At 43.5% G+C, this 14,706-nt stretch overlaps 1 protein-coding gene across 1 annotated transcript in view; it reads right to left on the minus strand.

Moving 5' to 3' along the window:
- The window catches only part of LOC310944064 (phosphatidylinositol 4-kinase alpha-like), a 131,998-nt gene that overhangs the window by 86,332 nt on the left and 30,960 nt on the right, over positions 1-14,706 (minus strand). Inside the window, exons 5-7 of the mRNA XM_083909771.1 lie at positions 14,272-14,344; positions 13,931-14,193; positions 12,242-12,308 (exon numbers count right to left, since the gene is read on the minus strand). Of these exons, the coding sequence (XP_083765897.1) occupies positions 12,242-12,308; positions 13,931-14,193; positions 14,272-14,344 (403 nt within the window). The remainder of the gene's footprint in view (positions 1-12,241; positions 12,309-13,930; positions 14,194-14,271; positions 14,345-14,706) is intronic.

The following is a 14,706-nucleotide window of genomic DNA, read 5'->3' on the forward strand; positions in this document are numbered from 1 at the left end:
AATAGAATGTTTTGAACTGCTGGAAAGGGTTTTCGCTCTCACACTACACAATTTATGTTATGATTATGCTTAAAATCAGCATAAACAGGAGGGATAAGTTAAGGAAATTTTGAATTTTTATTTATTTATTTGAATTAGGACAATGCATATTCATCAACATGTCAGCATGAAGCAACAATGTAAGAATGCAGGAGTTAGCACAATAGCTAATTTCATCTGTTGTCCTAAGGTATAAGACTAATGTTCAAAAGTAATGGTTTATTATGACCTGTAGTGACCTAAGATTAAGATTAAGAGACATTTGTATTGTTTTACCACAGTCCTATAAGAAACACCCCCTTGTGTTGCAATGCTTTTCTCCTAGATCTTTGAGTCTTCACTTTGTAACGGGACCTGCTCTGTGAATGCTTCTCTTGTACAATATTAAACCCTTGTTTGATTCCTGAGCTGGCTCCAACTTCCTTTCTCTTTCACTAAATTATTTTAACAAATTTTGGTTCCCAACATGGGGCTCGAATATCTAAACGATCAAACTATCGATCATGAACCACAGCAAGTTTGGTTCGGATTGGACCTTCCATCGCAAAGTTATAAGAGATTTGTTAAAAATCAGAATGTTTGCCAACTTTGGTGCCCCCTATCTCGTACGCCATGCGACATTTGAAAAAACCTTCAATAACTTTTCATCCTCAACTCGTCCACATTGACCTCACCAAGTTTGAAGGTGATACACAAAAGCTCTAGGACAAGTTCGTTCAAATATCAAAAAAAATTCTGTCTATTGTCACCAGGGGGCGCTGTTTTTGAAATTGAATCTTTTCATATAGATGTCTTCAGGGCTGGAGGAACATCAATCCAATGAAGTTTGGTTCAGATTGGACCAGGACTCGCAAAGTTATAACAGTTTGTTTTTTTGTCGCAAAAATCCGACTTTGCAACGCGCACGTGGCAACGCCGTTAAACAATGCGCTAGGGAGGATTGTTGAGGATTACTACCACATGCTCTGAAGGGAGGAACATGTGGTAGTATCGCGAGACTGAGTGAGACGTGTGCAAATCAAATATGGCGGCGCGCATCTAACTCAAACACAAACAACTTAACATCGCTAACCAATCTCGAGCTAAGGGAAAAGAACACTTCTCAATTGTATTTTCCTTCTACTTGGGAAGAGGACAATCGAGGGAGACTGGAGGATCTGGAGGATTACATCGACAAGTACTTTCAGCGAGTTGTCATGGAGAAATAAAAAAAAAACAGCGGCAACACCCTCCTAAAAACGCAGCCGCCCGGAGAATTCCCCCGGGGCAACTTCACTCCCGGACAGCGAATTTATGGAGATCCTTACCTCCATAAACACTAAACAGGACAGCTTTGATGCTCGACTTTGATGTAGCACCTCCTTGGTAGAGGTGCTACATAAAGAGTTTCAATCCCTGCGCGAATCTCTAGAGTTTAGCCAGCAACAGGTGTCCCTGCTTGCGGCCGAAAATAAATCGCTGAAAGGATCAATAAAAACCCTCACTGACGAAACGAGGCATCTTAAAGAAGAAAACAGACATATAAAGGACACAGTTATAGATCTACAGGAAAAAAGAAGAGGATGCAGAAGCGACAGTACGGAACTTTATTGAAAAACAACTGAAACTCCTGTCGGACACAGTCAAAAACATCCCGTTTCAACCTGCACACCGCCTAGGAGGGAAGCGGCAGGAAGGTCAGCGCCCGCGTCCGATTGTTGTCAAATTCGAACACTTTAAACAAAAGGAGCTGGTTAAGAGTCGAAGCAAGGAGCTACGAGGAACGGACTTCAGCGTCAATGACCAATTCCCAAAGGAGATCCTGGAGAGACGCAGGAGGCTGTTCCCGGCGAGAAGGAAGTTTATTGACGGTGGAGCCCGGGCAGTGATCGCAGTGGACAAGCGCTACATCAACGGTCAGTTATACCGGGACAAAGAGGTAACCCCCTGGCTGTATTAAAGTTACAAAAAAGCAAAACGATTAATTTGTTGCCTCACAAAAACGAGTTTCCCCATCTCATATTATGTCACCAATCTCACATAATAATACTATCATTGCACGTCTCTGTAATAAACACCACGGTATACCCAGTTGATTTAGGTTCGGTTGGTCTCTGTCACCTAATCTCCCTGTGTGTTTTTCACGTTCATGTCTTCCATGTTTATGTTTAAATGTTTTTCTATGTCCATGTATTTTTGGAAGTTTCTATGTCATTGTTTACAATATGTCCTGTAATTAATGACCATATCAGTACAAGGCCCCTGTATACAATAGCACGAACGCATGCACTCTCTCTCTTACACACATACACACAAACACACACACACCCCAAGCGCGTAAACACGCGTACACCCACATATAGGCCATAGCTATGCATACACAGACTAACAGATAGACGCACACACATATAAAATACATACACACACATCACAAGCACGTACACAGACAAACACACATCCACATGTTTATAATTTCCACATAGACTGTCAGGCGCACACACACGCACACGCACACACACTTGCGCACAGAGAATACACATAGTTTACACTACATAAATAGATAAGGTTAATAACATGAATACACTCAGGCTTGTCACTTGGAATGTGCACGGAATTGGCTCTAAGCATAAACGGCTTAAAGTTCTTAATCACTTAAATAGCCTTCAAGCAGACATTGTCTTACTACAAGAGACACACTTATATAAGAAAGATTGCCAGTTCACTTCATCACAATTTCCCCACATATACACAGCAAACTACAACTCAAGACAGAGAGGAGTAGCCATCATGATCAATAGAAAACTACATTTCACACATAAAAATACGGTAACAGACCCAGAAGGTAGATTTATAATACTCAACCTATTAATCAATAACACAGACTTCTGTATTTCAAACATATATGGTCCAAATGTTGATGACCCCTCCTTTTTCCATACTTTCTTCACCACACTCTCCATTCACTTAGACACGACACTCAATGGGAGGGGACTTTAACATGGCACTCGACCCAGAATTCGATAGGCTCAGTAAGGCAGGAACAACACAGAACTGGCAATCGACAGAAACACTTAAACAATACATGAATGACTATGGTCTTTGTGATGCTTGGCTCTCTTGTCATCCAGCTGTCAAAGATTACACCTTTTTCTCACCTGTACACCATTCCTACTCTAGAATTGACTTCTTTCTGACTAACAGCTCACTTCTCTCAGACATCACAGACACTCAGATCCACCCTATCACTATCAGTGACCATGCACCAGTCTCACTAAATATAACTTATAAGACCACAACACCACCAACCAGAAACTGGAGATTAAATACATCATTACTAGAGGATCCAAATTTCATCAAATACTTGAAAAAGAGTGGTCAATATTTCTAGACACCAATGACCTGCCAGGAACACCACCAGGTGTCCTCTGGGAGTCTGCGAAAGCAGTAATGCGGGGTAGAATAATCTCCTACTCCTCATTTAAAAAGAAGAAGGAAAATTACAGGAATCAGAACTGGAACATCACATAAAAGCACTAGAGACTGCTCACGCTACATCCAAAGATGACCTTCTGAACAATATAAGAAAATTTAAATTTGAATTAAACAAAATAACAGAAAGAAAAACACAGTTCCAACTGGAGAGATTACTCTTGGAAAATTTTGAACATAGCAATAAATCCATTAGATACCTAGCAAACCAACTTAAACTAAATAAAGAAAAAACAACTATTCATTCCATTAAAGACTCAGACGGTAAATTAACCCATGCACCGGAAGAAATAAATAACATTTTTAGAGATTTCTAAAAAAAACTTGTATTCATCAAACAATTCAAACAATAACTCATCTAGTACAGACATAAACACATTTTTAAACTCCATAGAGCTACCAAAACTTAATAATGAACAGGTCAAGTCTATGGAGTCCCATATCACAATAGCTGAATTGAGTGAAGCCCTACATCACATGCCAAACAGGAAAGCCCCAGGACCAGATGGATTCCCAGTGGAATTCTGCAAAACATTTTGGCCTACACTAGCACCAACATTCTATAAAATGGTCATAGAAAGGAAAGTGGCAGTCTTCCCCCACACATAAACACAGCACATATCTGTCTCCACCTCAAAGACCCCTCACTCCCATCCAGTTATCGTCCAATCTCACTCATAAACGCAGATCTTAAAATCATCTGCAAAGCCCTAGCAAGGAGATTGAAAAAAATCACCTCCTTCATAATCCACCCAGACCAGACAGGATTCATTAAGGATAGACATTCAACTACTAATACACACAGATTAGTAAATATTATAGACTACTGCACAATCAATTAACTTCAAGCAACAGTGGTCTCACTAGATGCAGAAAAAGCATTTGACAAAGTAAACTGGGAATTCCTTCTTGTTACAATGCAAACATTTGGATTCAGAGAAAACTTTATCTCCTGGATCAAAATTCTGTACAGTTCACCCAGTTTCTCTGTCCGGACAAATGATCAAACTTCTCCAAGTTTCACCCTCCAGAGGGGCACCAGACAAGGTTGTCCACTCTCCGTCACAGTTTGCCATTTTTATTGAACCACTCGCAGCAGCAATTCGTGTAAACAAAAACATTAAAGGTATTCAAACAATAAAAATATCTCACAAAATAAGCCTCTATTGCTTTTCCTTCAAAACTCACAAAGCTTTCTCTCCGAAACCATTTCACTTATTAAAACATTTTCAGCCATATCAGATTACTCAATAAACTGGACAAAATCAATTATTCTACCTATCAATTATAGCTTCAAACCATCACCATCCAGCCCTCTGAAGTCAGGAAACATCAGATATCTGGGTGTACATTTTTCCTCCAGGCTGCCAGATCTAACACAATTAAACTATACACCACTACTTAAATCAATAGAGGATGACCTCCTACAATGGAATTCTCTACCTATATCACTTATGGGGAGAGTTGCCACTATAAAATGAAGATTTTACCAAAAATCAATTACATCTTGTCAATGATCCCCACCAACCTTCACCGAGTTGGTTTAAATCACTAGACTCTGCCACAACTAAATTCCTCTAGAAAAAGAACCAGCACGCATTAGCTTAAAAACCCTCCAAAAAGCCAAAGCCTGGAACTTCCTAACTTCTACAATTACTTTCTAGCAAATAAGCTTCAGTATGTCCAAAAATGGATTAAACCCAACCCACTGGACAGACGCTTTGGCGTGGGGGGCTGGGGGGTGGTGGGCTGCGGGCTTGGGCCGGGCTATCTCCGCACCGCGGGTGGGGGTAAGGGGCTCTGGGTCACTGCACGCTGTGGCCCACGGGGTCCCGTGGGATTGGGTTGGCCCCTGGCGGGGGGGGGGGGGGGGTGGTTTCCCCTTAGGGTCTGCGCGCCGAGGCGGTGTGCGCTGCGGTACACCCGCTGCACCTGGGGGCGGGCTTGTGCGTCCTCTGTCCCTGGGGGGGACGTGGGGGGGGCGTACGGGTGACCGGCTTGCTTTGGGGGTCCTCGGGGGCGGGGACGGCGTGGGGCGTGTGCCTGGACTGGGCTGCCCCTGGGCGATGGGTGGGGTCGGGGGGCTGGGGGGCGCCGTCGAGGGCAGCAACGTGGTGGTCTGGATGGGGGCCCCGCCTCATCTGGGGGGGCTGTGCCCATCGGTAGCCTACCCCCTGGTCGGGTGGGGGTGGATCTGCCCCTCCGCTCTGGTGATGCTCGTGGGGCGCTGTGGTATGTCCCTGACCTGGCGGACCTTGGGTGGGACCTGGGCAGGGTCGGGGCACATGGCTCTGCCAGTCAGGAAGCTGGCACCCTGAGGGAGGGTTGCTCTTGCCCACCTCAATATCCCTCCAGGATGCATACACCTCCCAACATACATTTAGGGCACTGGGGGGAGGAATGGCGGGGCTGAGGGGAGTTGGAACCACCACATGGTGGGACCACTCCCCACGGCCCCTGACGATCTACAGCTCTCCCCCCTAATTGTATCGCATCATAGACAGCAGGGTCTGGTGGGTGAGGGAGCACGTTGACGACCACTGTCCGCCAGCAGTGGGGCGTCCGTGCCATGCCTTCCCCCTTCATTTTAATTTCACACTAGTTTACAACAAACCTCATATTCTATACCCCATATCACACACACATGCACACACACACTCACCACCAAGCCATCCCTGGAGGGCGGGGGCTGGGGATTGGGCATGAGTACTCTCCCGGATACCCGACACCTGCTCGCTCCTCGGTCGAGTTGTGGGCTGGCTGTCTGGGTGGGGGGCGTCTTGGGTGTATCGCTGGATGTGGGGGGACCGGGTACCTGCCCCTCCTGGGGATGGGGGACGTGCGGTCGGTCTCTGGTGGGTTGCTTTCCCGGTGGGCGGCCTGGGGGGGCTCTGCCCCTGCCGGTGGTGGGCCGGCCCCGCCCCGGGGCGCTAGTGGGCTCTGGGTGCGGGAGGCCTGGACCTCTTCGATCTACCTGGGTGTGGGGTGGCTGGGCCTCTGTCCGTAGCTTTTCCGCCGTCTACCCTCCTGAGCTGACCCTGCGTGGGGGGACTTCCGCCCCGCACACCTCCGGCTGGTCTCCTGTGGGGTGGATGCGCGGCTATCCTGGGGGACGCTGGCCACGGGCTCCTCCTGCCCTGCACGACTGCTGGGTGTCCCGGGCATCAGGGCCCTTACTGGCTCGCTGCTGGGGGTTGGTCGGACAATGACTTGGTCCCCCACTCAGATTCCAACCACATCTAATGACAACACCTGCACATTTACACACGTGCGCGCTTATCCTTTCTCTCACACACACACACGCACCCCACTACACTATAAGATGAAACTGAACTGATATAGCTGTTGTAAACCTGGATAACCTCTCTTGATATGCTCGTTAACGATTACTAGAAACCATACCTGTTATACAAATGAATGTCAATCAAATGTTATGTTCTTTGAAGTATGTTCAGGATTAATTTGTTGTTGTTTATGCTTTGTTCTGTGAAGTATGTTCTGTTTTGTATTACCTTAATTGTTTAGTGTTGTTTATGTTCTGTGAAGTATGTTCTATCTGTTTTGTATTACCTTCATTGTTCAGTGTTGTTAATGTTCTGTGAAGTATGTTCTGTCTGCACTGTACTACACTGTCACTGTTAATGTTGTCTGTGCATCTCTCTCTCTCTCTCTCTTCCTCCACAAATAAATAAGAATTAAAACACTGCAGGCCAAGTATCAGAGACTTTCCCTACGCACAGCAAATCTGCTTAACACCACATGGCACATAGTCAACCATACTACATGTCCCAGGTACTGGGCAGGACAGGTTAAAAAAAAAAAAAAAAAAAAGTAAAGTAAAGTCACCTTGCTTTCGCTGGAGAATAATGTCAGTGTTATTCAAATGTTTTAATGTTATTCATGTTTGTTCAAGAAGTCACAGACAATGTTGTCATTTTCATCTAATGCTATTCAAAGCCTATATATATAAGCCACATTAGAATGTTCACAGCTCACCCAGTTGGCATAGTTTGCTGAAAGGTTTGTTTTCCTGGAGAAAAGTAAAATCTTCGTTCATATTTTATGTGTAATTGTATTCCTTGTCCTTTACAGGAGAAACATGGTTTAATCAAATCTTGGAGAAAATCTTGTGCTCCTCTTCGTCACTGTGATTCCTCCAGCTGTCCCACATCAGATTCTGACACCACTCTCCATGTTTCATTATTTATTTTTTGTTTGCATATTGTGTTAAAAATGCTTTTAGATTTGGCTTCTTGTTTATTTTAGTTTGTACCCTTGAATATGATGGTAAAACATTTTCCTTTGTGAATAGTAAAGCACTTTACTGATTTTGTTATGTTTCTATACTAAACGAGTTAGATTAACGCAATAAAAATTATGCAGTTGTCATCATTAAACAAAGTAGCTCTAATTCTGAATCGTTTATCAACCATTTTCTCCAAATTAAATCACTTTTCATCTAATAACACTCTAATGGGGGAACACTAAGGGCTAGAAAATAAACCACAACATATATGAATTTAAATGTTTAATATTAATAATCATAAAAAGGAGTCACGTGACGCGATGCGAGGAGAAGCCACGTAGCAGGGAGCACCGCATTGCATTGCTACTTTTATCCTTTAAAATATTTACACCAGAGATTTTTTCATCCAATATACTCGTCTTTAACTAAAAGGGTGCGAAAAATGTCGAAACCTTCTAAGTCTTCGGCCTGTGGAGATATTAAAAGACATCTACGGTCGTATGGGGCCGACGCCATGATGCAAGATCAAGACGAAGCTAACGAGCACGAGCAGCAACAAGCTAATGACATATCTCAAGATATCAGTAAAATGTATTGAACATTAACAAAGATTTCTGGAGATCTAGGGGAGTTGGTAGAAATACGTCGCAACACTGCATCGGTAGAGGCTAAACTCTCAACATTAATCACAAGATTGGATGATGTGGAGAAGCGAGTGGAGTACTTGGAAGCGACTGAGAAGGAGTGGCAAGCTAACCCGCCAGCTAGAAAGGCAGATGTCGGACAGGTATGGGACAAGTTAGAAGACATGGAAAATCGCTCGAGACGCAACAATGTCCGCTTCGTCGGCTTTTCCGGAGGGCAAAGAGGGAGGAGACGCGGTGAGATTTTTGGAGGAGCTGCTGCCAAATTTGCTGGACATAGAGGGGAGACGTGAGATTGAGCAAGCACACTGGGTCGCTGGCCAGCGTCCCATGCCAGGTGATAGACCCAGGCCAATTCTGGCCAGGTTTTTGAGATCGTCAGACCGGGATGCGGTGTTGCGAGCAGCGAGAAACAAAGGCAAGCTGAGATGGGGAAACACTACTGTTATGCTTTTCCCCGACTACTCTCGAGCCACCCAGATGAAGCGCGACAAATTCAGGGAGTGCAAGAAAAAACTACTTGAGCTGGGAGTGAGTTTCAGGATGCTGTTCCCGGCTAAGCTGAGAATCGAAACCGGCGAGGGTGAGAAGGCGTTTGACTGTCCCCGGGAAGCCAAGGCTTTCATAGACGCTATGCAGTGAGTACTGAAGGGTGGAGTTGTTTGCTAATACTATAAAAAAGAGGGAGATGGCCTCCACTGTCTCTGCTGTTAGGTCGCCGACTGGGGACCTGTGTACGGCAACTGTAGATATTAATCAGGCCTTTAAAGAATTTTATAGCAGTCTCAACAGCTACCTCTAGTGAGGAAGAAATTCATAAATTTGTAGAACCATTAGGACTTCCAAAATTGACAGATGAACAGAGGGGATTTCTGGCCTTGGATATTACAGTTGAGGAGATTAAGGGGGTGATTGGGGCTTTACCTTCAAGTAAAGCACCTGGGCCCGACGGATTTACTGGGGAATTTTTTAAGAGCTTTGTGACAGATTTAGCCTCGCCTTTGCTGGAGGTGTATAAGGAGGCGTTGGAGGGGGGCAGACTTCCACCAACTTTGAGACAGGCCCTTATTAGTCTAGTTCCTAAGAAGGGTAAGGATTTGGCTGATTGTAAGAATTACCGCCCTATCTCATTAATGCAGATAGATGTTAAGATAATTTCGAAAATTTTAGCAAACCGACTAGACAGTGTAATTTCATCATTGATCCATACTGATCAAGTGGGATTCATTCGCGGGCGTAGCTCCTCAGATAATATTAGACGCCTTGTTGATATTATGTGGTCAGTGGCTGATGCTCATTCCTCAGTGGCAGCAATCTCCTTGGACGCCGAAAAGGCATTTGACATGGTGGAATGTAGCTGCCCAAAATCAATTACCTTATCCACTCCCTCCCCTTAGAAATTCCTCACTATTACTTTAAAAGGTTTGATAGAATTTCCAAGATATTTATTTGGAATGGTAAACGCCCCGTTTGAAACACAGCAAGTTACAAAGACCAGTGGATAGAGGAGGCTTAGGTCTGCCAAATATGTTGTTTTACTACTATGCTTTTAATTTAAGGCACCTGGCCCATTGGTCTCTCCCTCCCGAAAGGGCCCCCCCGTGGTTTTCTATGGAACAAGCTGTGATGGCCCCTTTATCACCTATGCAAGTCTTGTCTACTAAATTAAGTAAAAAAGCAAAAACACATCCAATAATTTCTCATTTAAAATTAATTTGGACTAAGGTTGCGCGAATATTTAAATTGAATCCCTTTCTAAATGTCTCTTCGAGTATCTGGTTAAATCCTAAACTACAGATTGGTAAATTTCCCATTTATTGGAAGGTATGGTGGGAGAATGGGGTGATCACATTGGGGGATCTGTATTGTGATGGTTCCTTAAAGTCTTTTGGGGATCTGATGCGGCAGTTCAATATTCCTACATCTCACTTTTTTAGATACTTGCAACTTCGCCATATGTTGATGGGGGTTTTTGGGTCTGCTGCATCGGTTCCCCAAGACGCAGAATTTCTAGATAAAATTATTAAGGTGTTTGGAAAGGGGCATGAGGCAGCTACCTATTACTCTATGATGATTCAGACTCTGGGTGATGGGCCTATCTCAGCTCCCCGTAGGACATGGGAAAGGGACTTGAACTTGACATTGAGTGACGAAGACTGGAACGGAATTTGTAGAAGTGTTAAAGTAGTTTCAAGGGATGCAAGAGTACGTCTTATCCAATTCAAAATCATACATCGTTTTTATTGTATGAGGTGTGTCCCCCCACGCAGGGTCAGCCCAGGAGGGTAGACGGCGGAAAAGCTACGGACAGAGGCCCAGACACATCAAACTGTTGGCGATGCAAATCTGAAGAAGGTGATTTAGTTCATGTCTTATGGTCATGTGATAAAGTCCAACAATACTGGATCAAAATGTATGATAATTTGTTTGAGATTACAGGTATACAAATACCATTCAGCCCAAGGTTATTTATTTTGGGTGATCGATCAGTATTGACAGGACAGGATACACATATCAAAAGTTTTGTACAAACCAGTATTATGATTGGTAGACAAATACTTGTCAGGAGATGGAAGACGGAGGGGGTCCCTTCCTTACAAGAGTGGGCTGCGGAGTTGGCTCGAGTTGCAGCATTTGAAAAGATGACATATAAACAATTGGGTAAAGTGGATTTATATGAAGCAAAGTGGGGCAAATACTTAACGTTTTTAAAGGACCCCTGAACGGGTCATATGGTGGAGAGATGTAGGTTTTTTTGTTTTTTTTGTGGTTGTTGTTGTGGACAGATACAAAACAGTGTTGTATAATTTAGTTTGTATCTTATTAAGCTAATAGTGCCTATATATTTTCTTAAAGTGTTATCCTGAAGTGTTTTTTTATTTATTTATTTTTATTATTGTTATTATTATTTTTCTCTTTCTATTATTATTTTAATTGTATTTATTTAATTATTCATTTATTTATTTCATTTTTGGTGAATCATCTCTTGAATGGTGTACTACCTTTAGTTATTTATTGTATTGACTTGGTTTGTAGTCATATTTTGTGTTTATTCTTGTTAGTTATTTTATGTTTTGTATACAATGAGGCAGGGAAGGTAGCTGTACTAGATGTATAGGAGGAGCATAGTGGTTGTGTTGATAACCAGAAAGGAAGTAGCATGGGTGGTGGTGGCTGGGGGGGACGTTGTAACTGTGTTTTTGTATTGTTGAAATAATTAAAATAAAAATGTTAATCATAAAAAGAAAAATCTGACTTATAGCTCATCGTGAGAATCAACAGTCTTCATAGACACAGTACTGTTTTCATGAGCTGAGTATCTTCTTCTGAACAACACAGGCAGGTAAAACAAGACGATTGTCTTTCCCCAGTCTGACACCGTTGCCGCACGGCCGAGTTGCTCTGTGACTCGGCGAGCCAGAGCTTCGCAGCCGAGTGTAGCCAGAGCCTGTGGCGGCACATTCAAGTGCCCACAAAAAGTTCCTCAGGCGCCGATTCCAGCCGCACCACCGCCAAAAAGCAGGTCTTTTCCCTCGCAGCCATATCAGTTTGAAAACTACAATCTGTTATTGTCTTCCTTTTTAGTTTACAAGAGCCAGAGCCGGTCATAACTGTTAGCAAAGATGGCGGACACGTGTTAACATTCTGGGAATTAAATCTCGTCCAATGGACAAGAAAGTCTCGTCCCCCTCCTACAACACCATCCGAAAGGTCAATTTTTTTTTTCTCCCTCATTCACCGCTCTTCCCACTTCTTAGCATTTTTCAGAATCGGGATTGGGTGGGTTAAGTTATGCTTTAATTGGCTTAATCTGTTTTTCTTTGTGCCCTGCTGAAGTACTTACCTTCAAAGTAGTGTGCAGATGGATCAGCAGGTGAGCTGGTAGTCAGGCCTGCTCTCCCTGGACTGACCTAAAAAGTAAACATTTTGATAAATATAATGCATGCAACTGGACACAGGCCTAGTTTGTCATTTTGCCTGTTTTACTTATACATACATAATGTACATTAATCTACATGTCAGCTGGACACTTTACCTGCTATACTCCTGAGAGAGGCTCTACCACAAGTTGGTAATATCTTACTAGATCGAATAAATATGTCTTTCCTGAGCGGCTGCGTCCCAAAGGCCTTTAAAATAGCAGTAATTAAACCATTACTTAAAAATCCGTCTCTCGACGCTAGCACTCTGACTAACTATAGACCAATCTCAAACCTCCATTTCAAAGATTTTAGAAAAAGCTGTAGCCACCCAGTTGTGCGAGCACCTGCGTAGCAATAATGTATTTGAAAAGTTCCAATCTGGGTTTAGAATCCACCATAGCACAGAGACTGCACTACTAAGAGTAAAAGATGATATTCTTATGGCCTCTGAAAAAGGACTGGCTTCTATACTGGTCCTGCTGGATCTCAGTGCAGCATTTGATACTATAGATCATGAGATCCTGCTACATAGACTAGAACAAGATGTTGGGATTAAAGGATCGGCACTTGTCTGGTTCAAGTCCTATTTATCGGACAGATTTCAATTTGTGGAATCATCCATACTCACTAAAGTTAACTACGGAGTTCCTCAGGGTTCGTGCTCAGCCCAATTATTTTTCCCCTGTACATGCTGCCATTACGCAAAATTATCAGGAAACATAACAGCAATTTCCATTGTTATGCAGACGACACCCAGCTTTACGTATCTGTACGGCAGGACGACCCAAACCACTCAATTAAACTCCAAGATTGTCTTATAGACATACAGACATGGGTGACCCAGAACTTTCTAAAGCTTAACACAGAAAAAACTGAGGTCATGGTCCTCGGGCCAAAATATGTAAGAGCACCACTTTCAAGTGGAGCTTTAAACCTCGGCAGTAACACCCCAGTTCCTTGCACTACAGTAAGGAACCTAGGAGTCTTGATCAGGTTTCAACTGATTTATCACTAGATGAACACATTAATCAAATATGTAGAACAGCCTTCTACCACCCTCGCAACATCAAGACAATTAGAAATATTATATCGCGACAAGACTCTGAGAAACTAATCCACGCCTTTATAACCTCTAGGCTGGATTACTGTAACTTCTTAATGTCAGGATGTCCTAGTAAGTCCCTGAGAATCCTTCAATGGCATGAGGTCAGGACAGGAAAGAGGACACCATCATCCCCAAGTCTCTGACCACAACAACCTTGGCTACAGGCTGTGACAAACCCAGTGATCCAGATGGATCCAGCCATTTAAAAACGTTTTACTTTCTATTCTTTGTAACTGTGTATTGTATGTTTTGGGTAACATCTACTGCACGTCTGTCCGTCCAGGGAGTGGATCCCTCACCTGTGGTTCTCCCTAAGGTTTCTACCGTTTTTTGCCCTGGTAGTTTTTCCTTACCCTGGAATAAGGTCTAAGGACAGAGGATGTTACCAAACCTGTGAAGTCCCGTGAGACAAAGTATGTTTTGTAAACTGTGAGCTATACAAATAAAGATGGATTGATTGATTGATTGATTAATTGATTGATTGATTGATTGATAATGTACATACCTGTTGAGATGCACTGGATACAGAGGAGCATTTGCGTCGCAGACCGTCTCCCTGGCACACTGTGAGCAAAGAGCTTGGCAGGATGGAGCGGAAATCGTTGAAGGACCTGCGGTGGGCAGCATCATTGTCATCGCCCGTTGGTGGCACGGGAGCAACAGGTCGGGGAAACAGCTTGGACAGTAAAGGCTCATCGGTGTTGCTGTATCGGCCAAATGCTCGGGCAATTCCGAGCAAGGTGGGCACAGTGTACTTGCACAAGTACTCTGTAAGAGTAAGAGTTACAGTGAGAAGACAGGCTAAATAATGTATGTAGGAATCATCAGTGTTTGTTATGTTGGCACCTTTATCGTGAGCTTCTTGATACTTGCAGTCATCTCGCAACACCTCCATGATCTGCATGACCATCTCCAGGATCTACATAATTTCACACGCACGCATGCGCGTGCGCGCGCACACACACACACACACACACACACACACACACACACACACACACACACACACACACACACACACACGTCAGCCTTAAATTATATTAGGTTAATTTGGGATTAATTTAATCCACCTGGTCCGTCCTGTATTGACATCTATCAGTTCTGAACTCAATGTTATTTATGAGCCTAATAGCTTTCATTTTAACCAACCACTATTATAGATTCTGAATGAGGTTGCTGGACATTTTGAAGAGGAACAAAACAGCCATGCTTCTGTATTGAGAAGAGAGGGTGGGGATCACTTCCACAAATTACTTCAAAGGAAAAACTTTAAACTTGTTG

Source organism: Microchirus variegatus (genome assembly GCF_963457635.1).
Source record: "Microchirus variegatus genome assembly, chromosome: 23".
NCBI lineage: Eukaryota > Metazoa > Chordata > Actinopteri > Pleuronectiformes > Soleidae > Microchirus > Microchirus variegatus.